Raw genomic sequence first — 27,988 nt, forward strand, 5'->3', positions numbered from 1 at the left:
CCTCCGGACGGAAGACCATCGAGCTTCGACGTTAAATATCGAGAGTCGTACCGGCGACTATAAACCCTCCGGCCGAAAGACCGTCGAGCTCCGACTTTAAATATCGAGAGTCGTACCGGCGACTATAAACCCTTCGGCCGGAAGACCGTCGAGCTCCGACGTTAAATGTCGAGAGTCGCCGGTAACCAAAGGTACTTCGTGAACATTTATCGGGAATCCCATTTAAAGAAGTGGGGGGTGTTGAGACGAGCGACCCGGTTATGTAGAATACTTCGTGAAACTATTAACGAAGAAGAAAGAAGGGGGAGACGCGAACGGCAGTAATTTGCAAGCCAATCAGAAGACACAAGCATTGAAAAAAAAAAAGAAAGAAAAAGATTAAGTTGCTAAAAATGCGGCATATCTTCATTACAATTTAGGCCCTTATGGCCGATCGAAAGGGTTACAAGGAGCACTACTCGAGAAAATCATAAATGGTCTTCGGGATGGAGGAGAGAAGCGCCACATAGTCTTCGGCCGGGATAGTTGTGGAGTCGGGAAGTTGAGCCTTGGACTTCAGGTAGTCCGTTGTGGTGGTGATGGCAAGCTCAAAGGCATTATACATCCGCTCGCACACTTTTTCAGAAAATTCGGTCGAGCGGATGTGATTCAGCCTCAGGGTTGCGACTCGGCCAGGTTCCGCCTCTTGATATTCCTTGAAGGCGACTTGGGAAGCTTCGAGAGACTCCTGCAACGTATTCAGTTCATCTTTATGTTTAGTTGCCTCGGCCGAGCGGCTCGTCTTCTCACCGTCCAGCTGCTCCATTAGCTCTTTGACTCGTTGCTCCAGGCCCCGAGCCTCGACGTTCTTCTTCTCCAGATCGGCGATAGCCGTTTTCTTCCGCTTAGTTGCCAGGCTTATTTTGCGGTCCAGTGATTTGACCTGCCGTTCGAGTTCGCCCAGAGTATAGGCCTGATCGGCCGTCTTCTTTTGCTCAACCGCCAACAGAGCTTGGGTCTTCTTGAGCTCTTTCTACAGCTCGGCGTATGAAGGACCCTGAGAGGGCGCGCCACCCGAACTCCTTAACCTTTTTAACTCTGCGTCCACCATGGCCAGGCGGTTGGAGACGTCAATCTCTTCTACCCACCTCTGACATAAACAAGATCATTAATAGTCGATCGGATAAAGTGTGTAGAAGACTTCAAAGAAAACATACTTACCCCAGTAGCCTGCTGTATATGACTATTGGCCAGATTACTGAGTGGAATCATAGCGACACTTGCTCGGGCGTCGGCCCACATTTCGGCTAGAGGCTCCTTCATTGTGATCATGTGCTCGGGCGCGGTTGGCCGATCAGACTCTGACATCAATTCTTCAGTGGGGAGATGCAGGGAGATCCTGATGGTACGGTGTCGACCGGGAGTCATTTGAGCGGAAGCTGGGGAAGGATCGGAGGCCGGCGCAGAAAACTGGGACAAAATGGCCGAACGTTTAACTCGGCGGGGAGCGGGCGGAAGGGCGCTGACAGGAATGGCCTCGAGGGGGTCCACGGATGCATCCAGCTGGGATGGGGTCCGATTGGACGAAATCGCCTCAACCGCTGGGGCTTTGCCGCGAGAATCAGCGGTGGTCCGTTCGGGCGGCTGGACTGCGGAAGTGGCCGAACGAAGTGGTGTTTCCGTTCGGCGCCTCTTTTGTCGGAGAGGGCGCTCTTCCTCCTGAGCAGAGCCTTCCTCTTGGACAGTTGGTCCTCTGCTGGGGGTGGCGCCTCTCGCCACATCCTGGGGAGATGCAGCGGCCGACTCCTCGTGAGTCCCGCTCTCCCCTTCGTGTGAGCCGGCCGGCTCAATGCCAAGTACATCCATCTCCTTAGCAGCTGCGGCCTCGAGCGCCGCCGCTTTCCTCTTCAAAATGCCAGCCATCACGGACTCCATGACAATGTCCGCTGCAAAGGAAAATGGAGAAAATCAGTTAGCAATCAAGGCGAATGCACAAGTAAAATTCTTATCGAAGCCGCTCAGGAGGGGAGTCTGGATCGGACTCAGGCCGAATATGTACATCACCCCTTCAGGTAAGAATTTGTTGATGTCGAACTTCAGACCGGCTAGCATGTTGGCAGTGTGAAGATAGTCCGGTCGGGTCTTGAACCTCTTTAGCTCAGGGGAGATTGGCGGTCCGACCTGCCACTGGGTTCGGAAAGAGGCCCGGTCGGGAAGACGAAGATAGAAGTAGTACTCTTTCCAATGTTTATTGGAAGAGGGTAGTTTATTAAAGAAGACTAAACTGGGCCGAGCCTGGAACATGTAAGTACCCAGCTCGGACTATTGAGTATAATAAAAATAATAGAAGACCTCCGGTCGGAGGGGAATGTTGTGGATTTTGAACAAGACGACGCCGCCGCATAGAAGGCGGAAAGTGTTAGGGACTAAGCTTCCGAGCGGAATGCCGAAAAAATTACAAACTTCTACGATGAAGGGATGGATTGGAAAGCGCAGACCGGCTATGAACTGGTCGCGGAAAACACAGAAAGCTCCGCGCGGCGGTTTGTGTGGCCGAGCGGAGGGGGAGGGTAGGATAATTTCAAAATCAGAGGGGATGTCAAAATTGTCCATCAAAATATTGACGTCGCGCCGATCGAAGTGCGACTCCATGGTGGTATACCACGGGTCGAGGGCTGGATCTTGAGGCTGAGAGGAACTGGTCATTGTCCGAATGGGCAAGACCACAAAAGGCGAGAAGAAATGCAGATGATAGAAGGAAGAGGATGACAAACGAAATAGTGCCCGAAGGACCAAAACTCGGAAAAGAAACGCAAAGAAAACACAAGAACCAAAGATAGAAAAGAAGAAGAACCTTACAGAGAAGAATGGAGATCGACGAGGAACACGGAATCGCCGGAAAGAGGAGAACCGAAGCTGCCGGAGCACTGAAGCACCAAAGGAGGTTACGGGACACACGAAGACACAAATGCGGCGAGGAGGGGGAGAAGGCGAAGGCTTTATAGGGTTGAGCCCGAGCGGCCTCCACCGTTGGATGCAGGTCACGGGGACCGGAGCACGCATCGGGCCGTCCATTTCAAACAGCCTCGGTCTCGTCGCTCGCGACGCCGCCGTCGTACGATGACGGCAGCAGCGCCACGTGGCATTCGGCCACTGGAGTGCATTTAATGAGCGCATGCCCGACCTTAATGTCGAAGATTAGCGTAAATTCCGAAGAGATCCGAGGAATGTTGGCGTTGACTGACGTTATAGCTACCCCGTGGGGGTCGAGCGGAGGATAGTTCCACAGAGATGCCGCTCAGTGTGACTAGCAGTCCAGTCAGTCGGACTAATCGTCTCCTTCGACTAGACTTGACGAGGAGGCAAGTGATCCGACAGTAAGGACAGGGGCCTCCTTTAAAGGGGAGTCAATGACACGTAGAGGTCAAAAGTCAAAAGGGTCAGTAGGAGGTCCGGTCGACCGGAAAAGGGGAGGGTCGACTGCCCGATCGGGTCCGGGCAGAATCAAAGATAACTCGACGAGGAGTCGGGTTTCCGACGTTCATGGTGAACAGAGTCGCCGGGCCGAGCGGGTAGCCCGCCCGACCGAGGTATAAAGCAGCAATGATTGTGAAGGAACAGTCTAAGCCGAGCACGTGACCGGGAATCTTCTCGGTCAGACCAATGCCTACGCCCGGTCGGAAGCGATGTTCCTGCCAAGCGGTCGGATGCCCGGCGCGGGGAGAGGAGAGACAAAAGGACAAGGGGACATTGGGGAACATCTTCTGACAACAGACATGTTCAACGACCAAGCCATACGCAGAATTTTACGACAGAAGGTTTGACCGTCCCATCAGAGAGGTGCTCAGACTGTAGTAGTATGGTGTCAGGCATGCTCCTCTGGTAAGCCCATACTAGGGTATGGTACATGACACGTGTATGCCTCGGTATGTGTGCACAAGCCTCCCCACAACTCTGTATAAGAGCCCTTAGACTTCGCCGGAGGTACGCAATCTCTCATATTCGGAGCCACTTCATCGTTTTCCTCTTGCCTGACTTGAGCGTTGGAGGGTCGTCGCCGGGAACCCCTTCCCGGCCCGACTTCTTTGCAGGTTCACCGGAGATCCATACGGCCGGTCAGAGCTCCACGTCACCAGTTCGGAGAGCGCCACGTGCCCAGCGTCCATCGACTCAGCGTTCGGACAGGATCAACTCTGATACCAATTGATAGAAAAATAGGTTGAGTAATCTCAACACAAAATATATGCATTCTATTCAATTTTTAAGAAATTATAAATTGGATAGACAGAATTATGGAAGCGTACCAGAATCCATAGTATGCAGTCGATTTTTGGCAAGGTCTTCAATTTGCAGATTTTTCTTAATGTCCAAAGAGTTTTGTCGATGAGGAAACAAAACAAAAGTCTCTTCTGCAAATTGGGACCATAACCCTTATTTATAGAAACATAAGTTTGCCTATTTCTAATTTGGTCCCTCAACAAATTAGAAATTGTACATGGTATCCACATTAATTTATTCATAGCAATTAAACCCTTAAGTTATATTCCTTAATCATAAATTTGATCACATTAAATTATGACTTCTTTAATTGATGACATTAGACATTTATAATTATAATTATGACCCCAAAATTCTAACAGTAACTGCTCCAGTCTCATGGAAGTTTTTTTACTAGCTATCAGGGCAAATCGGGAAGCACTAATAGAAGGCCTGGTTGATCCTGCTAGTAGTCATATACTTGTCTCAAATATTAAGGCATGCATGTGTCCCTACTTAGATAATCGTAGTAATTCTAGAGCTAATACATGTAACAAATCCCGACCTTTTGAAGGGATGCATTTATCAGACAAAATGATTGATGAAGGCTTTGCTCGTTGTTCCAATAATTCATGGTAACTCAACGGATCGCATTGGCCCTCATGCTGGCAATACATCATTCAAATATCTCCCTATCAACTTTCGATGGTAGGATAATTACATACCATGATGGTGACGGATAACGGAGAATTAGAGTTTGATTCTGGAAAGGGAGCCTGAGAAATGTCTATTACATCCAAAAAAGGTAATAGGCATGCAAATTACTCAATCCTGACACGCAGAGGTAGTGATAATAAATAACAATATGAGACACTTTGAATTTGGTAATTGGAATGAGTATAATCTAAATTCCTTAATGATGATCTATTGGAAGGTAAGTATGGTGCCAACAGTCGTGGTAATTCCAACTCCAATAACGTCTATTTAAATTGTTACAATTAAAAAGCTTATAGTTGAATCTTGGATCGGATTGAGTCGATCAATTGAACTATAATGATGCCTATCTTACTATTTTATTAAGATTTTGGACTCTTTACTAACTAATTGTCAATTAATTTGGTGAAGGTCAAAATTAAATTACGTTAATATCCTTTTTTCTTTTCACATTGAAAATAATTTCTAGGTTTATTAGTAATTTTCACATACACATTAATCAGTGATCTATAGTTCAAGACTCAGTTGCAACATATTATTAGAAATTTTTTTCATTAATCAATCAAGGATCTAAAATTTGAGACTCAGCTATGACATATTATTAAAAAAATTTCTTATTAATCAATTAGAAATCTAAAGTTTGAGACTCAACTGCGGTGTATTATTGAGAATTTTTCTCTGGTTGTTTTATATAAAAAATATGTACTATCATGATTCTTTTTAGTCTCTTGTCTTATGATTGATAACACTATGAGCAAAGAAGCTTTTATGAATATCTTGGGCTAGCGACGTTAAAAAGTATATTTTTCTCAGCTTTTTGGCTAAGATAAAGTATGATATTAATTATTTTTTTTTATAAGGGGGAGTATAATACAATAACATGCTCCTACTAGGATTCTCAAGCAAGGGTGACACTAGTATTTATGTATTATATTATATACACAACGCGTGTGCACAATCACAATTATATATGATAATTAAAGCTGAGTATGTCGGGTGTCAGAGCCTGTCGAGTGAGAGAGGTTGTACGATGACCTTCTATTGATAGAAGGAAGGTTCCACTCTCAAGGAGTGGCAGACCACTGGAATATTCTCTAGCGTCTGACAGTTATTCTCTGGTAGGAGGTTATGATTCCCTGACATTGTGGTAGGAGGTAGGAGTGGCAGCTCGGGATGACCACTCAAATGTGTTACCAAGGTTGAGCTTTGATGAAAAGGATGAGCTATGGTGAACCGACCAGGTTTTATATGAGAATGCAGTGAGAGACCTATCTTTCATGATTTGACCGTTGAAGAGCCGGTCAGGAGTTTTCTTAGTAAAAGTACCGGGACCATCTATAAAGCCCGAGATGGGGAGATCCGATCAGCCGGGGGCAGGCTAGGAACTAGTCCAAGCTTTGCCTCATGTCTCAGATCTGGGGTCTTGCCCTACCTGTGATTGACCAGAAATTATACGGCTAATGACATGAGGCGATCTAACTCCCCTCTCTCTTTGACTGTTGACTATTGGCCCGCTAGTTGCCGGTAAGAGGGGGGGGGGGGGTGAATTGCCTATCAACAAAAAACAACACCCTTCCCGTTCTTTCAATTCTAATTAAAAGCAACAGTAATAGTAAATTAAATTAACAACTAAAAAGACAAAATACAAGATTTACTTGGTTACAACTTAGGTGGTTATTAATCCAAGGACAATGAAAAAGTTCTAAAAGATCTCCTTCGGTGAAGGCGGAGAAGCCTCTTACACTCATTAATTACTCAGACAGTTGCTAGGAAATGAATACTTGAGTTGATGTTTATTTCCTAGGTCCAGGGGTCTTTTTATAGCCCCTGGAAAATCTTATCTGGGGCTGGAAGGCCCCTCCAACAAGCTGGAAGGTGCATCCAGCGAGACGCCAAAGGATAAAACTTTATCCTTTGGTAATGACAATATTTGCCTGGTCGAAGGCACCTTCAAGTGGTTGAAGGCACCTTCCATGGTGGGTTGAAGGCGCCTTCTCACTGAAAGGTGCAGAGGTGCCTTTAACTCCTTTGAGGGCCTCCAACAGCTCCGCAGCTCCCTTTTGGCTCTCTTGCTGCTCCGATCGCTTGGGTGATTTCTGCCAACTGAAATAAGGCTCACCCAAAACCATTTTTCGGCCTTCTCCTCAAGCAGACTTCCTCCCCGGTTTCTTGTCCCTCGGATCGCCGTACGCGTCCTTCTTGTTCGTCGGTGTACTTTTCTGTAGCACCTCGTCCCTCGGATGCACCAAGTCTGTCGACTCTCTTCCCGTGCCATCCTTCTCACTAGTTGCGCCTTCCACTTGACTTCCTATGCTCCTAAGCTCATGCACACTTAAACACAGAGATCAAATACTAACAGAATCTAATCTGACTTGGTTGATCATATCAAAACTACCACGGGGTTCCAACAATCTCCTCCTTTTTAATATAATCAAATCTAATTTAAGTTAGGGTAAACCAAAAAATAAAAAATAATTTTAATTTTTGTGAAAAAAAAGTTTGCAAGGAAATTTTTTTTCTAAGTAAAAAATTTTTTAAGTAAAAATTTGCAAGTAAAAGATTTGTAAGAAAAATTTTTCTAAGCAAAAACTTATAAGAAAAAACTTTGCAAGTACCCTCCCCCTAGACTTGTTCTTCACTTCTCCTCCTTTTGATCATATTAAAAAAATGGATTCATTAAAAAGTAGGAAAAAATTTCAGAAAAATATTAAGGTGTAAGCCTAAAAATTTGAGTCAAAGCAAAATATTTTGAAAATTTTTCTAACTGTTAAAAAAATATAAGTGATGAAATAATAAAAAATTTCTAAATAATTTCTGATAGAATTTTTGACAAACATTGAAAGCATTAGTTAATTTAAATGCTTAACTGTTAGTCAATTAAATATTCATTTCATTAATTGACTTCTAGGCTGTGGCGAGCCACTAGGCCTTCTTGGTTATTGGAGCAACAACCACTTTTTAGACAAAGTCTCTTAAAGAAATTAAACATTTAATTTTCTCTCTAAAAGTTCAAAATAAAATTTAATCCAAATACGATTTTGGAACCCAATATAGGTTCCTTCCTACTGGGTTAATTAAAAATTTGGGGGTATATAACTTCTGGGGATTTTTCTAAGCTAACCCCTATGAAATCGTAAATACCAGTTTAGCCTACTGATAGGTCTAACATTTGAATGATTATCGGTATTTGTGCATGCAAAATTTTATTTGAATAATTCTATTTTTTTCTTTTAATTTTTCATTTTCTAACTTTAAACTATCAAATAATTCTAATGGGAATGCCTTGGCTAGTTGTCTTTTCAAATCAGTATTTTCATTTTCTAATTTGCACAAATTTTTAGAAAGTATTTTAATATATTGGAAAGATTGTTCGGGTGAAAGAGCACGTACCTTGTTTACCTCGTGAACTGATGCTCCCCCTTCATTGGAGCTTTCCTCTGATGATCCTCCCCCTTCATCGATGCTCATTTCTGAGCTACTTTCGTCTTCTTCTTAGTGGCCAGTCAATAGAGCTAGTCCGGTGTAAGCTTCGATCTTAGACGTAGAGGACGATGATTCATCTCATGTGGCCTTCAAGTTCTTGTGCTTTAGTGTATTGCCCTTCCATTCTCCTTCTTCTTTAGCTTGGGATAGTCATCCTTGATGTGCCCTTCTTCATTGTAGTTGTAGCATCGGACCTTCCTTTTATTTTGATTGTCCCTTTTTATCTACAACTTAAATTTATTAGATTAAATAAATTTATTAAATTTTCTTACCAATAGTACCACTTCATTTGCGTCGATGGATGTTTCAAAGTCTGAATTTGGTACGCTCTTTTGGTTGGCTTTTAGTGCTATGTTGTGGGCTTTCTTTTCTCCTTTGTTTTAAAGTCTGCACATCTTGATTTGTGAAGTTCAAATGTGGAAAAAAGACTTTCTAATGAACTAACTTCGAGGTCTTTAGATATGTAAAATGAATCGACAATAGATGTCCACTCAGGTGTTCTAGGAAATGCGTTTAAAGCATACCTTAATGAATCTTGGTTCGTTACCTTTTCTTCAAGATTCGTGAGTCTGGTGATGAGTTCTTTAATCCTCGAGTGTAGATGTGCAACTTGTTAGTAATTAGCCCTAAGAGTCAATCATGATATGATTAGGTTTTTTGGGTTACTCATTGAGTTAGACTCAAATGAACTCACTCATTGGATTGAGTCCAATCTGAATTAGACACATTGGATTAATGGGTTAGACTCAATGGATTAGACTTATTGGGTTATTGGATTAATGATTAATCCAATATAATAAATCCAACCCATTAAGAGGAATACAAAGAGACGAAAGACCCTTGGTATTCATGGGATGAATATAAATAGCCTTTTGTAATGAATTTTTCATAAGTGTTGATAAGTGAAGAGAATGGTGACTCTTCATCTCCCTCTTCTTCCTCTTCCTTCCACGGCTTAATCTTCCTCCTTGGCCGAACCATGTTTCTTGCTAGCACAAGAAGATGGTTCTTCTCCAAAGGCTTTGTTCATGCGACGAACGAAGGATGTGTTCGTGTGGATACCGTAGAGGCACGGACGCTTGATCGCACTGAGATCGGGATTCAAAGAAAAGGTTGCTATCGGGATTGCGAAGGGCACACAACAAAGGTATACCTCTCATGTAAAACTTAGTATATGATTGTTTTCTCCTTTGCATGGATCTTCTGGAGAGGATCTAGTTAATTTTCCGCTACACTTAAGCGTGTTTAGCGTGCTAGATCTCAACAGTGGTATCAGAGCCACTTGCGAAGGGCTATGCTAAGTTATTAGAATTTTTATATATGATATAGAAATTGCTCAAAGGTTTACTATGATTGGCAAAATGGTGAGTTTCGGCCACACTTGACTCTCAGCCAGAAGATGAGTCTCGACCAAACTGTGAGTCTTGGCCAGATTCTGAGTCTCGGCCAAATCCTGAGTCTTGACCTAAATGAGTGTTTTGTTGGGAACAAAACATAGTTGGTGTATGACCAACAAAGTCTCGGCCAAAGGTATTTTGTTTAGAATGAAACATAATCGGTCTTGAGGGTAGGAGGGTCTCGAGTATAGCAGCAACTCATAAATGAGTATGCAAAATAAATTTTGCTTCGGGGGAGCTACCCCTTGACCCCGCCCGCTAACCGACTATTGGAACCGTCGTGGCGTTACGGCTCATATTAGTTGTTCCAATCATAGTAAATTTTATGTCATAAAATATTATGAATAGATATGACATGGTGCATGGTTATGACCCTTCAATCCCAATGTGATTGGATGTGTGTAATGTTGTAATTCATAATACGGCCTACGTGTCGTGCCTTCATCTTTTTCCATTCCTGTTGTAATTTTAGACTACACTCGAATGTAACTCGAGTTTCTTTAGATTTTGTAATGTACAAAATTAGAAAGAGTTAGTCTTCTGGATGACGGGTGAAAAGGAAGGAAGGACAACAACACATGACAACCAAGGAAGCGCTTGGAGAAGCTACTTAGACCTAGGTTGACTTATCACTCTTCTCATTGGCTTGAGAAGATCGTAGTTTATGGGGGCCATAACCATGTCACCTTTAAATTAGCATATATGTTGATGTATGCCATGATATGCCATGAATGTATGTGATGCATGTGTAGCTATCGTAATTAGGTCCTTTTATATGCCTACCAAAGTTTGGTACTCACTACTACCTCGATCATTTGTAGTTAGGTTTGCCAAAGCAAAGTGACTCGTTTTATCTTGGTAGAGTGCGACAGGACAATTATGATGTCTGACTATTGGACTTTGGGTGTGACTTAACTAAGTTGAGAACTTAGAGGCATATCTCATATGATGAAATTCAAATTATACTAGTCTTGGGCGATTAACCAAAGCTAACTCAAAATGAGTTATAATGTAGATTTCATGAGATGGGAAAATGAACAAATAGTTTTGTTCACATAAAGATACAAGAGTTACATAGGATGTAATTGGTAAACGTTGTCTACCTAAGTTATACAAGTCTTTGGCGATTAGCCAAAGCTAACTCAAGATAAGGTATAATATGGATCTTGTCCAATTGGTACACATTGCCTACCTAATTTATACAAGTCTTGGGTGATTAGCCAAAGCTAATTCAAGATGAGGTATAGTATGGATCTTGTCCCACTTGAATGTCTTTACTTTTGGATTTAGAGCTAGTAGTGACTTGCTCCTATCAAGCTTTAGAATTCAGTGGGAGAATCATTTAATTAAAGGCCTAATTGAATGATCAGAGTATGATACTTCTCTGCATTTTATTGTTGTAGATCACCATGTCGTCTAGTACGTAAAAGACACTATCTCTGCGATCTATCCTTGATAAGGACAAGCTCAATGGAGCTAATTTCCTAGACTGGTATAGAAACATGAGAATAATTCTCAAAAGAGAAAGAAAACTATACGTCCTAGAGCATCCTATTCCTGAAGTACCCCCTGCTACAACCACTAGAGCTGATAGGGATGCTTACAAGAAGCATCAAGATGATGCATTAGATGTATCATACCTTATGCTCGCTACCATGAACTCTGAACTTTAGAAGCGACATGAGAACATGGATGCTTATGATATGGTTGAATATCTTGGACAATTATATCAAGGACAAGCAAGGCATGAGAGATTTGAGATCTTTAAAGCACTGTTTTAATGCAGAATGCAAGAAGGAAGTCCTGTAGGGTCATATGCACTCAAAATAATTAGGTATGTAGAAAACCCAAAACGATTGGGAGTATCATTAGGCTAAGAATTGACCACTGATCTTATCTTGTAGTCATTGCCCAATAGTTATAGTCAATTTGTCATGAACTACAACATGAATGAAATTGACAAACCACTGTCTGAGATGTTGAGCATGTTAAGAACTGCTGAACTCAACCTTAAGAAGACAAAGCCTAGAACCATTTTGATGGTGTCTAAGGGAAAAGGCAAGTGGAAGCCTAAATATAAGGGTAAGATCCAAGCCAAAGGAAAGGGCAAGACTCATACATTGAAACTCAAAGGTGGGGTTATTAAGGAAGGAACCTACTTCCATTGTGGTGAGATCAGACACTGGAAGAGGAACTGCAAGTTATATCTAGAGGAATTGAAAAGGAAGAGAAGTGAGAATTCTGCCTTAGGTATATATGTTATAGAAGTTAATCTGTCAATTTCTTCTTCACGGGTATTAGATACCTAGTGTGAATCTCACATTTGTACTAATGTGAAGGGGCTGAGAAATAGTAGATCATTGACAAAGGGCAAAGTGGACCTATGAGTAGGCAATGACATAAGAGTTGCTACTATAGCTGTAGGAGCATATTCCTTATCTTTTCCCACTAGGCATGTTTTAGAACTTGAAGAGTGTTGTTCTGTGCCTACCTTAACTAAGTGCATTATCTCTGTTTCTTGTTTGGACAAGAAAGGATTCTCATTTGTAATAAAGGATAAATGTTGTTCCATTTATTTCAATGAAATGATCTATTGTAGTGTACTGTTAGGATCCTTTGTACGCGGCTAGAGAGGGGGGTGTGAATAGCCGACCCCAATTTCTCGTTTTTCTTCCTACAATTCGTTAGCGCAGCGGAAAAACAAACAAGGAAACGAAAACAAGAAGATCAAACCTCAACGCGTCGATGTAACGAGGTTCGGAGATTAGGGCTCCTACTCCTCGGCGTGTCCGTAAGGTGGACGAGTCCAGTCAATCCGTCGGTGGATGAGTCCCCGGAGAACCGGCTAATACAATATACTCCTTGTGGGTGGAGAAACCTTGCCACAATATTCTTGCAACAGCAAGAAAGGAATACAACAAGAAATACAAGAAGACAAGAACAATGAATGTAAAAACACAGGTTTTCTTGCCTCCTCGCCGACTGGATTTCGTTGAAGCAGCAGCTCCTCAGAACACCTACAATAGCAGGATATCCCAGTCGAGAAGCTCGCTGTTAGAAGGAAGAGATTTAAGCCCCTTCCGGTTGGTGGACATGTGCTAAGGAGGATACTTGACCTCCCATCTGAGCTAGGAACTCAGAACTAACTTCCCAGCTAGCTGCTGATCGATCCACTGATCGATCAAACTTGCTACGATTCTGTGCCCTGCTGGATCGGTCTGCGGACCGATCGAGCAGAGGCTGGATCGGTTCACGCCGATCCCTTCCTTTCCCTTCTCGCGATGCTGCGTCTCGATCGGTCCACGATCGATCAGATACGGCCTGATCGATGCGTGGATCGATCACCGCCTTTCTTTTCGCCTCTGTTCGCTTGATGATCGGATCGATAAGCATTTTAGCAGCCCGATCGGTCACCGGACCGATCGAGAAAAGACTTCTTTGGATCGGTCTGGTGACCGATCCAGAGCTTGGTTTTTGCCCAAACCAAGTCCCAAGACTTCCAAACCAATATCCGGTCAACCTTGACCTATTGGTACTTCATCCCTAGCATCTGGTCACTCCCTTGACCTGCTAGAACTCCCTTCCAAGTGTCCGGTCAATCCCTTTGACCTACTTGGACTTTCCAACACCAGAAGTCCGATCATCCCTAATCCATCTGGATTTTCCCTTGCCTGGCTTCACTCACCAGGACTTTCACCTGGCTCCACTCACCAGGATTTCCACACTGCCTAACATCCCAGTTAGGACTTTCTCACTGCCTGACTTCACTCACCAGGACTTTCCCACTGCCTGGCTTCACTCACCAGGACTTTCCACACTGCCTAACATCCCAGTTAGGACTTTTTCATTCACCTAACTTCACTCACTAGGATTTTCACCTGGCTTCACTCACCAGGACTTTCACCTTCACCTAGCTTCACTCACTAGGATTTTTCCCCGTGCCAAACTCCCTGTTTGGACTTTCCCCGTGCCAAGTCTCCATACTTGGACTTTTCCAGTGCCAAGTCTCCATACTTGGACTGTTCGCGTGCCAAGCTCCCTGCTTGGACTTTTCCGTGCCAAGTCTCCATACTTGGACTTTTCCAGTGCCAAGCTCCCTGCTTGGACTTTTCCGTGCCAAGTCTTCATACTTGGACTTTTCCCGAATCAGGTCAACCAAGTCAACCTTGACCTACGGTTGCACCAATAATCTCCCAAACATCTATTCTTGTCCCACATCAAGAATAGAACTCTCTCACGAGTGTCAAACATCAACATGCAACACAACTAGGTCAACCTTGACCTAAGGTTGCACCGACAATCTTCCCAAGTCAAACATCAAAATACAACTCGAGTCACGTCAACTCGAGTCGGGTCAACCAGGTCAACCTTGACCTAAGGTTGCACCAACAATCTCCCCCTTTTTGATGTTTGACAAAACCATAATCAAGTTAGGTTTTCAATCATCTTCCAATGTCCAATGTTCTTTCCTTGAACATTCTCTAGACATTCTCCCCTTAGGTTAACCCGATAACCTAACTTGGGGTCTCCAATAATTCTCCCCCTTTTTGACACACATCAAAAAGAATTCCAATGTTCTTCCTTGACATTCTTTCCCTAGCTTAGGTTAAACCGATAACCTAACTTGGGTTCTCCAATAATTCTCCAATGAACACTCTCCCCTTTTTGACACACATCAAAAAGAAAAAGGAGAGTATCAAGGTCAAGAGTTTCTTCCTAATGAAAGTCCCATACCTTTCATTGAAACTCTTAATTTCCCCCTTGATACTAAACTCAACAATCAATTTAGTGATAATCCCATATCACTAATCCTCAAAAGTCTTAAGGAGTACAAACTCCCCCTAAAAGTCAACTCCTCTTGACAATTAGGTAAAACTCCCCCTAAAGGTCAACTCCCCCTTGACCATTGCACCAACAATGTCTTTGAGAGTTCCAAACCTTTAGAAATCCACAAAACCCAACTTCCAGCTGAAATTTCAGACCAACAGCTGAAAATCAGAAATTGGCACGCACTGATCGGTCCCCAGACCGATCAGAAACCCCATGGATCGGTCCCCGGACCGATCAGGCCTTCACCGGATCTTACTGGATCGGTCTGCAGACCGATCCATGCTTCACTGGATCGGTCCGCAGACCGATCAGGACTTACCTGGATCGGTCCCCAGACCGATCCAGACTCTGATAGGCAGATTTCTGAAATTTCCTTCCCAAAATTCAGAAACTCCTAGAAAATTCCAGAAAATTCGAAAAAATGTGAAATTTTGAGGATACATTCCTCATAACATACACTATCATGGAAAAATAGTTTTCTATGAGAATAACTTCCATTTTCAAATCTTGATACAAAATTCAAAAACTTTGAAATAGTTCAAAGTTAAGTCAACTTTGTATCACAATATTCAATGATGAATGCTATCACTAGGAAAGCTTCATCAAGGTTTTTCAAAACAATTTTGAAATGATTTCAAACCCTTTAATTTGGGACCACAATCTTAGGGCTATATGCACATGACTTGTACACAAGCTTTCCCTATGATCCCAATTTTCTTGAATTAGGCTCATCTAGGTACGAGAACTATGCACCTTGATCCTAACTCATGATCCTAATATCTCACACACATTTAAAGTGTATCAACACACATCCAAGTCAATTTTGATGTGAGATATGGGTTTAGGTATCTTAGACTAAGGTCTCATGCATTTTCTAAACACAAATTTGATCTCAATATCAAAGTGTGTTTTTCATCCTTAAATCAATTCAATTGATTACTAATGCAAGAGATGATGACATGACATAAAATGGTATCATCAATGAAAACATGTGCCAATGTCATGATGTCATGGCATAAAGTTTGAAACGAAACTAACACATGACATATAGATAACCTAAGCATTATCATGACATTTCAAATGATAATAAAATAAATATGATGTCATGGCATGGCATATGGCAACCAATCATGGCAAGTTAGCACAAATAAAATACCTAAATCCCTATCTAAGTATCCTTAGCCTTAGCTAACTTAAAATCTAACCCTAGATTGCCCATATATCCCTAAGAGAAAACCAAAATCCCAATTATGGTATTTCTCTAGGTTTTCCTCAAATTGTGCCACTTAAGATTAAAAATGATATTTCCACCATTAGGCACATTTAGCTCTTCAAAGGAGTAAATGATAATTCCATTTCATTTTCAAAAGTTCTCAAAACCTTGAAAATGCTCCTTGAGTGTCAATTTCCTCAAAGTTGGGTTAACTACCCTTCTAATTGGAGTTGACACTCTCTAACCCATTTATGGGGTAGAGAAGATGCTCCTAGGAACCCAATACCTATTAGAGCTCATTGGGTTCACTAAATATTCACTAGGGATAACTTCCCTAGCAACCCTCCTAATGACCCTCTTAGGCTTTAAAGCCTTGGTCATTTGGGTCTCATCAAGGTCAACTATAGGGGTGACTTCCCTTGTGACTTTGGTAGTGGTCTTCCTAGCCGTAGGTTTTGTTCCATAATCGAATGGAACATTATGATAGGTGGGCTTGACCAATTGGGACTTAGGTTTGTGACCCAAACCTTTCTTGTCCTTGGACTTGGGTTTTTGACCCCTAGACCCTAGAGTCAAATCCTTAAGAGCCTTTTCTAGAGAGTCAAGTCTTGACCTTAAGGCTTGATTTTCTTTCTCTAATACCTCAAGTTTTGATTTTTCATTCTTTCTTGAGGTGTTCCTAGGCATGTGTCTAGTTGATTTAGGGTTTCTACCTAGGTTTTCCTTAACCTTAGAAGTGTTAATCCTAGGGTTAGCATTCCTAGTAGTATCCCTATCTAGGTTGACATGTTTAGCACCTAAGCACATGTATTGATTTCTAGTGTTAACATGCTTATCATTATTGACTAATGCAATAAAATTACTAGCATGTATCCTACTAGAATTGCACGAATGAGCCTTAAAAGATACCTTAGGGTTTGCCTTAGCTCCCCCTATCGATGTGCCCGGTCTCTTGCCCTTATGAGGTTGCCTCCCCCTTGGACAATGGCTCCTATAGTGTCCCCTTTGCTTGCATTGGAAGCACACGATGTGCTCCTTGCCCTTGCGTTTCGGGACTCCGGCTTCCTTGACCTTTGGCGCCGGTGGAGTCTTTCTTACCCTCTTTGGACATTTACTCTTGTAATGTCCACGTTCCCTACACTCAAAGCACATAATATGTAATTTAATTGAACTTAAATTGCTTGAGTTACCTAGGGTTGAGGGTGGATGCGAGCTCTCTTCTTCATCCCTCCCGGAGGTAGAAGCTTCTTCTTCTTGCTCCGAACTTGAAGAAGAACTCTCCTCCTCTTCTTCCTTGGATGTTGAGTAGCCCTCAACTCCCAATTCGCTTCTTCCATGATGTGAGCTACTTGGCTCACTAGGCTCCTCTTCATGGCTTGAAGTGGAGCTCTCCTCATGGAGTTTGGCCAAGTTGTTCCACAACTCCTTGGCATTGTTGTACCTATCTATCTTGCACAAAACATTATTAGGTAAAGCAAATTCAATAATTTTTGTTACCTCGTCATTGATTTCGGATTGTCGGATTTGCTCTTTCGTCCACTCCTTCTTCTTGATAGGTTTTCCTTCCTCATCCATAGGAGGGGAAAACCCTTCTTGTACACAAAACCAATTTAACATATTAGTTCTAAGAAAATACATCATCCTTACCTTCCAATATGTGAAGTTGTCGTGAGACTCGTAGAAGGGTTGAATGGTGATGTCTTCTCCATAGAGATCCATCTCTAGCTTGTGCTCCCCCGGGTGTTGATCCGTCGAAGAGCGGCCTCGCTCTGATACCACTTGTTAGGATCCTTTGTACGCGGCTAGAGAGGGGGGTGTGAATAGCCGACCCCAATTTCTCGTTTTTCTTCCTACAATTCGTTAGCGCAGCGGAAAAACAAACAAGGAAACGAAAACAAGAAGATCAAACCTCAACGCGTCGATGTAACGAGGTTCGGAGATTAGGGCTCCTACTCCTCGGCGTGTCCGTAAGGTGGACGAGTCCAGTCAATCCGTCGGTGGATGAGTCCCCGGAGAACCGGCTAATACAATATACTCCTTGTGGGTGGAGAAACCTTGCCACAATATTCTTGCAACAGCAAGAAAGGAATACAACAAGAAATACAAGAAGACAAGAACAATGAATGTAAAAACACAGGTTTTCTTGCCTCCTCGCTGACTGGATTTCGTTGAAGCAGCAGCTCCTCAGAACACCTACAATAGCAGGATATCCCAGTCGAGAAGCTCACGCGAAGCTTGCGAAGAAGAGCTCAACAAAGCTCAAGCACTAGAACAGCAGCTCTTTAGTAGAAGAGAAGAAGGAAGAAGAAGTCCAACAGTAGCTTCTCAACCTCTTTTATAACCTGCGAAGAAGACAGAAGAAACTAGCCGTTGCGTCGCAACGGCTAGAACTCTGATCGGTCTGCGGACCGATCAGGGAAGAGGTGGATCGGTCTACAGGCGTGGACCGATCGAGAGAGGTGATCGGTTCACGCACCGATCCCTTCCTTTCCCTTCTCGCGATGCCTCGATCGGTCCACGCATCGATCAGATATGGATCGATCACCGCCTTCTTTTCGCCTCTGTTAAGCTGGCGATCGGTCCACCGATCGATCAGGTAATCAAGAGAGCACGCCCGATCGGTCACCGGACCGATCGAGCAAACAGACATTGGATCGGTCGGTGACCGATCCGAGCTTGGTTTTGCCCAAACCAAGTCCCAAGACTTCCAAACCAATATCCGGTCAACCTTGACCTATTGGTACTTCATCCCTAGCATCCGGTCACTCCCTTGACTGCTAGAACTCCCTTCCAAGTGTCCGGTCAATCCTTTGACCTACTTGGACTTTCCAACACCAAGTCCGATCATCCCCGATCCATCTGGATTTTCCCTTGCCTGCTTCACTCACGGGACTTTCACCTCTCACCAGGATTTCCACACCGCCTAACATCCCAGTTAGGACTTTCACCGACTTCACTCACCAGGATTTCTTCCCCGGCTTCCCTCACCAGGACTTTCCACACTGCCTAACATCCCAGTTAGGACTTTTTCATTCACCTAGCTTCACTCACTAGGATTTTCACCTGGCTTCACTCACCAGGACTTTCACCTTCACCTAGCTTCACTCACTAGGATTTTTCCCCGTGCCAAACTCCCTGTTTGGACTTTCCCCGTGCCAAGTCTCCATACTTGGACTTTTCCAGTGCCAAGTCTCCATACTTGGACTGTTCGCGTGCCAAGCTCCCTGCTTGGACTTTTCCGTGCCAAGTCTCCATACTTGGACTTTTCCAGTGCCAAGCTCCCTGCTTGGACTTTTCCGTGCCAAGTCTTCATACTTGGACTTTTCCCGAATCAGGTCAACCAAGTCAACCTTGACCTACGGTTGCACCAATAATCTCCCAAACATCTATTCTTGTCCCACATCAAGAATAGAACTCTCTCACGAGTGTCAAACATCAACATGCAACACAACTAGGTCAACCTTGACCTAAGGTTGCACCGACAATCTTCCCAAGTCAAACATCAAAATACAACTCGAGTCACGTCAACTCGAGTCGGGTCAACCAGGTCAACCTTGACCTAAGGTTGCACCAACAGTGTACATCTTGTGAATGACCTCTATGTTCTAGACTATAACAACTCAATCTATAACATAAATACCAAATGGTTCAAGTATAATGATTTGAACCAAACATATCTCTGGCATTGTCGCTTGGGTCACATAAATGAGAGTCACATATCCTAACTCCATAAGAATGGACTTTTGGACTCATTTGATTTTTAATCATATGTGGTATGCGAATCTTGTCTTCAAGGTAAGATGACAAAAACTCCATTTAGTGGTCACGACAAAAGGTCTAATGATCTGTCAGGACTTATATATACTGATGTATGTGGCCTTTTCAGAATAGCAGCTAGAGGAGGCTATTATTACTTCATTACCTTCATTGATGATTTCAGTAGATACGACTATGTGTATCCGATGAGACACAAGTCAGAATCCTTTGAAAAGTTTAAAGAATTCAAGAATGAAGTACAAAATCAACTTGGTAAGAGTATTAAGATGCTTTAATCAGATCAAGGTGGGGAATATCTTAGCCAAGAGTTTCATGACCATCTCGTTGAGTGTGGGATTATATCTCAACTCACTTCACCTGGAACACCACAATGGAATGGTGTATCAAAAATGATGAACCATACTTTATTAGATATGATACAATCGATGATGAGTCATACAAATCTTCCTACTTCCTTCTGGGGGCATGCTCTAGAGACAGCTACTTTCACACTTAATTGAATTCCATCCAAAGTCGTCATAAAGACATCATATACGATATGGACAGGGAAGAGTCCCAAGATGTCTTTTATAAAGATTTGGAGTTGCGAGGCTTACGTTAGACGACAAGTCTCAGATAAACTATGATCCAAATCAGACAAGTGCTATTTTGTTGGATATTCCAAGGAAACAAAGGGATATTACTTCTATAATCCCACACAAGGCAAAGTGGTTGTTGCCAGAAATGATGTCTTTCTAGAAAGGGAATTTATTTCTAGAAAAATTAGTGGGAGTGGAGTCAATCTTGAAGAAGTTCAAGATACACAAACTAGCACCGACGCTATGATGGAAATTGAACATGTACCATAAGATATTGTGGATCATGATTTTATTACACCGCAAAAAGTTGTGGAACAACAACCTGTTCAAGTAGCACAAGTTCTACGCAGATCTGATAGGACTTGTCGTCAACCTGAGAGATATTCTTTTCTCTTGTTTGACAATGGTGATGTAGTTCTAGTTGGTCTCAACGAGCCCACATCCTATCAAGAAGCTGTACAGGGCCCAGATTCTGAGAAATAACTTGAGGTCATGAGATCCGAAATAGAATCCATGTATACTAACTAAGTATGAACTTTGGTTGATCTACCTGAAGGGATCAAACCCATTGGGTGTAAGTGGGTCTTCAAGGTGAAGACTGACATGGAAAGACATATACCTATAAAGGTAGATAGGTAGCTAAAGGATTCAAATAAATTCATAGTATAGACTATGATGAAACCTTTTCACCAGTTATGATGCTCTAAGTCTATTCGGATAATGCTTGCTATTGCTGCTTATTATAATTATGAGATTTGACAGATGGATGTCAAAATCAAATTTCTTAATGGAAATCTACTCGAGGATGTGTACATGACACAACCTAAGGGTTTTGTCGATTCAGAGCATGCTGGAAAGGTGTGTAAGTTGCAACAATCCATTTATGGATTAAAGCAAGCATCTAGAAGCTGAAATCTTCGATTCGATGATGCGATCAAAACGTTTGACTTCATTAAGAATGAAGATGAACCTTGTGTCTACAAGAAGGTTAGTGGGAGCACAGTCATTTTTCTCATATTATATGTAGATGACATACTTCTTATTGGAAATGATATCCCTACTCTTCAGTCAGTGAAGACTTGGCTTGGGAATTATTTCTCAATAAAGGACTTAGGTGAAGCAACCTATATTTTGGGCATTAAGATCTATAGAGATAGATCCAGGAGATGGCTTGTTATAAGATAGAGTACATATATTGACAAGACGCTTAAAAGTTTTGCCATGCAGAATTCTAAGAAGGGATTCCTGCCTATGTCACATGGTGTGAGTCTTTCGAAGACTCAATGCCCCTCTTCTAAGGAAGCAAGGGACCACATGGATCAAATTCCTTATGCATCTGCTATAGAGTCTATCATGTACGCCATTCTTTGTACTCGCCCAGATGTCTCGTATGCGTTAAGCATGACGAGCAGATGTCGGTCAGATCCAGGTGATGGTCACTGGAGAATAGTCAAGAATATTCTTAAGTACTTGAGAAGAACTCAAGATTATTTCTTGATCTTTGGAGGCAATGAAGAGCTTGCTGTAAAGGGTTACAGCTATTGCTGTAAAGGGTTACAGCTATTGCTGTAAAGGGCTACAGCTGTTGCTGTAAAGGGTTATAGTGGTGCAAGCTTTCAAATTGACAAGGATAATTCTAGATCGCAGTTAGAAGGCAAAGGTTATGGTTATTATATTTATTTCAGTTCAGTGCCGAATGGATAAGTAAAATAATGTCATAGAGTAGAAGGTTCTAATCTACAATATATCAATTGGTTGAATTGATAGTGAGATATTATAGAGAACGCTACTCTAAACTATTCCTAGTCGAGCCTTAATATACAAGGACAATATTAATGCGTTAAAACTAGCATGTAGGTCAACAGATGATTTAATCTCACAAGTCATGTATATGAGATATCAGGTTGACACATGAGTATATATTAGAGAATATGTATTGAATTGACCCGCCATGAGATGTTTCATGAATTGTTATATGAGTGTCATAAATATTCTCATGTGACTATTGGTATAAACAGTCCTTAGACTTGAAGTCACTACAATTCCCTACATAAGGAGTTGTGTACTTTGGTATCGTCAAACGTCACCCGTAATAGGGTGGACTATAAAGTCGATCACTGGGTATGCAATAAATTATGCAGAAGGATGTGAGTGATGTAGATGGGATCTATCCCTTCCATATGACGGAAGTGATATCTGTGAACTCCTTGATTAGTAGGACACAAGAATGTATGACCATATTCAGATGAGTCAATATAAGATATTGAGCTCATTTGTTTGAGTGTGTCTATTTAGAGATCAAGAAACATAAAAATTGATAAGAGGATGACACGATCTATGCCTCATTGATCAATCTAGATATCAAGGATAGAGAGACTGAGTTATACAAGATAATAGTCATGGACAAGTTTGGTCAGATCTTGACTTTCTCGGCACTTGGGTAGCAATGATGCATTGTTAGATGCCACTCATTGTTTATGTATCGCAAATGTTGATTTGGATACATTGTCAACATTACGAGAGTTTATAGGGTCAAACACAAAGAACATATTAGTTATTAGTTTGGAGATTGATATTTTAGTTTGACTAAAATACTAAGGATGTTAAGAATAATGGGTAAATCCAAACTGTTGGTGTCATCTTAGTAGTGATTGATACTAGTGCTAGTGGGAGATTGTTAGTAATTAGTCCTAAGAGCCAATCATGAGATGATTAGGCCTTTTGGGTTACTCATTGAGTTAGCTCAAATGAACCCTCTCATTGGATTGAGTCCAATCTGAATTAGACACATTGAATTAATGGATTAGATTCAATGGGTTAGACTTATTGGGTTATTGGATTAATGGTTAATCCAATATAATAAATTCAACCCATTAAGAGAAATACAAAGAGATAAAAGACCCTTGGTATTCATGGGATGAATATAAATAGTCTTTTGTAATGAAATTTTCATAAGTGTTGATAAGTGAAGAGAATGGTGACTCTTCATCTCCCTCTTCTTCCTCTTCCTTCCATGGCTGAATCTTCCTCCTTGGCCGAATCATGTTTAATTTCTTGCTAGCACAAGAAGATGGTTCTTCTCTGAAGGCTTCGTTCATGCGACGAACGAAGGATGTGTTCATGTGGATACCGTAGAGGCGCGGACGCTTGATCGCGCTGAGATCTGGATCCAAAGAAAAGGTTGCTATCGGGATTGCAAAGGGCACGCAATAAAGGTATACCTCTCATGTAAAACTTAGTATATGATTGTTTTCTCCTTTGCATGGATCTTCTGGAGAGGATCTAGTTAATTTTCCGTTGCGCTTAAGCGTGTTTAGCGTGCTAGATCCCAACACAACTGTTTCGCTTTCTTCCATCTGGAGGTTTGTCAGTTGGTTCCGAAGCAAGTTTCGTCTCGCGAACTTTGCTACAGAAGTTCCTTCGTGCAGCTCCAGGAACTTCTCCTAAAGCTCCTTTGCTGATTCATAATCTCCGATCCAATTTACTTCCTGGTGTGGAAGTACGCTGAGTAGATAGAACTCGGCTCGACCGTTTGCTACGAAATTTGCTTGCTCCTTCTTGGTTCATTGGTACTCTTCCTTTTCATTTCCTTGGGGGTCTTTGGGAGCTACAAAATCATATTTAATTATTAATAAAATTTCAAAATCAGTTTTAAAAAATACCTCTATGCATTTCTTCCATGATATAAATTCTCTTTCGAACTTCGATGGGAAGATTGTCGATCTGGTCATCGTTTCGGTGCTTCAGTCGGCGGTTAGTCTTTCTGAGATGGTTGGACTCTGATGCCAATTGTTGGACTGCTGGTGACCGGCAAGAGGGGGGTGAATTGCCTATCAACAAAAACAACATCCTTCCCATTTTTTCAACTCTAATCAAAAGCAACAATAATAGTAAATTAAATTAACAACTAAAAAGACGAGGCACAAGATTTACTTGGTTACAACCTAGGTAGTTGTTAATCCAAGGACAATGAAAAATCTCTAAAAGATCTCCTTCGGTGAAGGCAAAGAAGCCTCTTACACTCGTTAATTGCTTAGACAGTTGCTAGGAAATGAATACTTGAGTTGATGTTTATTTCCTAGGTTCAGGGGTTTTTTTATAGCCCATAGAAAATCTTATCCGGGGCTGAAAGGCGCCTCCAACAGACTGGAAGGCACCTCCAGTGAGGCACCAAAGGATAAAGCTTTATCCTTTGGCAACGACAATATTTACCTAGTTGAAGGCGCCTTCAAGTGGTTGAAGGTGCTTTCAACCGTTTTAAAGGCGCCTTCCCACTGAAAGGCGCGGAGGCGCCTTTAACTCCTTTGAGGGCGCCTCCAGCAGCTCCCTTTTGGTTCTTTTGCTGCTCCGATTACTTGGGTGATTTCGGCCAACCGAAATAGGACTTATCCGAACCCATTTTCCAACCTTCTCCTGCAGAATTCCTCCCCGGTTTCTTGTCCCTCGGACCGTCGTGCACATCCTTCTCGTCCTCCAGTGTACTCTTCTGTAGCACCTCGTCCCTCGGATACACCGAGTCCGTCAACTCTCTTCTCGTGCCATCTTTCTCGCTAGTTGCGTCTTCCGCTCAACTTCCTGCGCTCCTAAGCTTCTGCATACTTAAACACAGAGATTAAATACTAACATGACCTAACCTGATTTGGTTGATCACATTAAAACTACCATAGGGTTCCAACATTGACTGGCATGCCTCTTGACTTTTGACTGACACGTCCCTTGATTTTTTGACTTCCTGACCTTATTGAGTCTCTCCTTTACGCACCGTATCAATTTGATTGATGAGATATTTGATTATAGAATTTGAGAAAATTGAGAGTGAGATATTTGATATGTGGGATTCATAAATATTTGGTTAGGGAAATATTTAATTATAAAATTTAGAATATTTAAAGAGTAAGATATTTATTTGATGATATACATAGGGGATGAAAATATTTAATGTAATTATGGAGGCTCTTAGTCTAAATATGATTCAGTGGCATAGAGGTATAAAACAAAATACACAAAAACGTGGAGAACAATCCACGTGTAGAACAATCCATTGGTTGTTACTTGTCAGGTTCAATTATTCTATAAATTTATTTAATTAATATATTTATTTATTTACATTTTTTAAGCTCATATAAGCCATGTAATTACGTGGAGAGCACCCACAACTACGTGCAAAAAATACACAAAAATATAATTAATCAATCTGTGCACGCCTCTGTCATCACGATACACTCCATAATTTATATTTTAATGAAAACAAAATAAAAAAGGTAAATAAAACCAGATTAACCCAAATGAAAGAAAGAGAGGAAAAAAAAACATAGTTAATCACCTTGTTTTCAGATGCCCAGACGATCCAAACTGCAACATTCTAAATTTAGAAGGTCTAAAGCGATTGCATACAGCGGGGAGAATTTTCTTAGAATTAATTAGTTTTAGGGAAAGAAATTCTCTTTGCATTGCGTCTATGTGGTGTGGATCTGTTCTTCGAATCCAAGCAATTCCATTAATTTCGAGCTGCCTGCTTTTTGCATTTGTGTTGCATGCGTGTTTGATCTTGAGCTGTTCTTTCGATCTGAGCGATTCCGTTTTTTTAACTGTTTTCGTTAATTGTGATTTTAGAGGTTACTGTTCATGGTTTTCACATTTCGATCATGCAAGGTGGTGGTCATGGTCGCCATGGCCATGGTCGTCGCGGTCGTGGCAACCGCGCCTCCTTTTTAGATGAGCCAGCGCCTTCTTCACGTTGCTTTCCCTTCTCATGCGCCATCGCTGGCACCCGCCTCCGCCGAGGTGACCCCTCGCCGGAAGCAATGGACGCCGGCGACGAGTCGCCCAGGGCGTCCGGCTGCGGCCTGTTCCGCCGGCGGAGGGCGAGGTCGACCAGTTCGATCCCGTCCTTGGAACCCGCTGGCGCGGCCGCAGAGAGGATGGCGCCGGACGCCGGCATGCCGCGGAGGGGAAAGGGCTCCGACGACGCGACTTCTATAGTCCCCGTCCCGGTCCCCCTGCCCGTCGTGAAGGCCCGGGCGGGTCCGGCGGCGGTCCAGATGCCCCGGCGGACTCCGGAGGCCGTGAGGGCGCTCCCGCCGCCGACGACAGCAGCGGCGGTGGGCAAGGGAATCGTGGCGGAGCTCGACGGGATGCTGTACGACCGGCAGCGCGCCGCAGCCAACGGAGGCGGCAGCCTCCTACGTGCATCGTCCGGGAACGTGATGTTGTACGGCAACCTGGGGAACCTCCGAGGAAATCCAAAGAATCCTCCCAGCCAAAACTTGCTCGATTACCTTCCCAAGACGGCCAAGGAAGCGAAGGCCGACGCGATCACGAGTCCCACGCCGGCGCAGGAGCCGGAGCTCTGCCGCGCTTTGTCGACGAGGCGCGACCCGGAGGAGCTGAAGGAGATGGGGAACGAGGAGTACAAGGAGGGAAGGTTCGCGGAGGCCCTGGCGATGTACGACCGCGCCATCGTCATGGATCCCGGCAAGGCCTCCTACTACGCCAACAAGGCCGCCGCGCTCACCGGACTGGGCCGCCTCTTCGACGCCGTCGCTCAATGCAAAGAGGCCATCAGAATCGATCCCGCTTACCATCGCGCGCACCATCGTCTCGCTTCTCTCTATCTCAGGTAATCCATGCATGGAAAACAGAGCACTCCGATCAAAACTCTCATAACATCCACATTGCATCTCATCGATCATTAGATTGGGAGAAGCCGGCAAAGCAGTCCATCATTTCAAGCAATCAAGAAACGAAGCCAGTCCCTGGGACAAGTCAAGGGCACAGGCCCTGCAATCCCATGTTTCCCAATCCAATGAAGCACGCAGGATAAAGGACTACCTTACCCTGTTGAAGGGATCAGAATCTGCTGCTTCCTCCGGCGCTGATTCTTCCCCCCAGGTTTCATTTCTTCTCCTAATGCTGCTATGTTTGCATTGCATGATCATCGTTTTGTTCCATCAATTTCACAAAGGTCTTCGCACTGCGAGCTGAGGCACTCCTGAAGTTGCAGCGACACGACGAGGCGGATTCGATCATGAGTAGCGCGCCTAGATTCGGCATCGATGAATCTACCAAGTTCTTCGGCGCAACTGCAAATTCATACTTCCTCATGATCCGAGCACAGGTCGACATGGCTGCGGGAAGGTTGGTTAACAACATAAACCGATTTCTTGCTTTTCTTGTTATTTTTCCATTAGCTCGTGTCGGGTTGAATTCAGGTTTGAAGAGGCAGTGGCGGCGGCCCAGAAGGCGGCTCAACTCGACCCAGGCAACCGAGAGACGGCCATGGTAGCCCGACGAGCCAGGGCCGTAGCCTCAGCAAGAGCCAGGGGCAACGATCTCTTCAGGGCGTCCAAGTTCGCAGAGGCATGCGTGGCCTACGGAGAGGGCTTGAACCATGATTCTCAGAATGCCGCTCTTCTCTTCAACCGAGCTGCCTGCCGTTCCAAGCTTGGGCACTACGAGAAAGCGGTTGAGGACTGCAACGCTGCCCTCGCCGTCCGACCTTCCTACGGCAAGGCCAGACGACGGCGAGCTGACTGCAATGCCCAGGTCGATCGTCACTAGTCTATTCTTGCAGTCGATTCTGTTTTCCATGGCTAACTTCGTACTGAATTTAACAGTTGGAAAGATGGGAGGCGTCGGTGAAGGATTACGAACTGTTGGTCCAGGAAAACCTAGAAGACGATCAGTTGGCTAAAGCTCTCTCTGAGGCTCAAGCCATGCTCAAGAAGAAACAAGATGAACTCTTCCAAATTGTGAATTAA

The 27,988-nt window shown here is 43.2% G+C and overlaps 1 protein-coding gene across 1 annotated transcript; it reads left to right on the plus strand.

Annotated features, from left to right (window-relative positions):
• The first annotated feature begins 1,547 nt into the window (after positions 1-1,547).
• Positions 1,548-27,988, plus strand: LOC121972489 (inactive TPR repeat-containing thioredoxin TTL3-like). Its single transcript, XM_042524152.1, has 6 exons — positions 1,548-1,788; positions 25,842-26,847; positions 26,924-27,119; positions 27,193-27,365; positions 27,440-27,773; positions 27,845-27,988. Exons 1-6 carry the CDS (start codon positions 1,548-1,550, stop codon positions 27,986-27,988), a joined length of 2,094 nt encoding a protein of 697 aa, XP_042380086.1.

The sequence above is a fragment of the Zingiber officinale genome, chromosome 4A (genome assembly GCF_018446385.1).
Source record: "Zingiber officinale cultivar Zhangliang chromosome 4A, Zo_v1.1, whole genome shotgun sequence".
Lineage (NCBI taxonomy): Eukaryota > Viridiplantae > Streptophyta > Magnoliopsida > Zingiberales > Zingiberaceae > Zingiber > Zingiber officinale.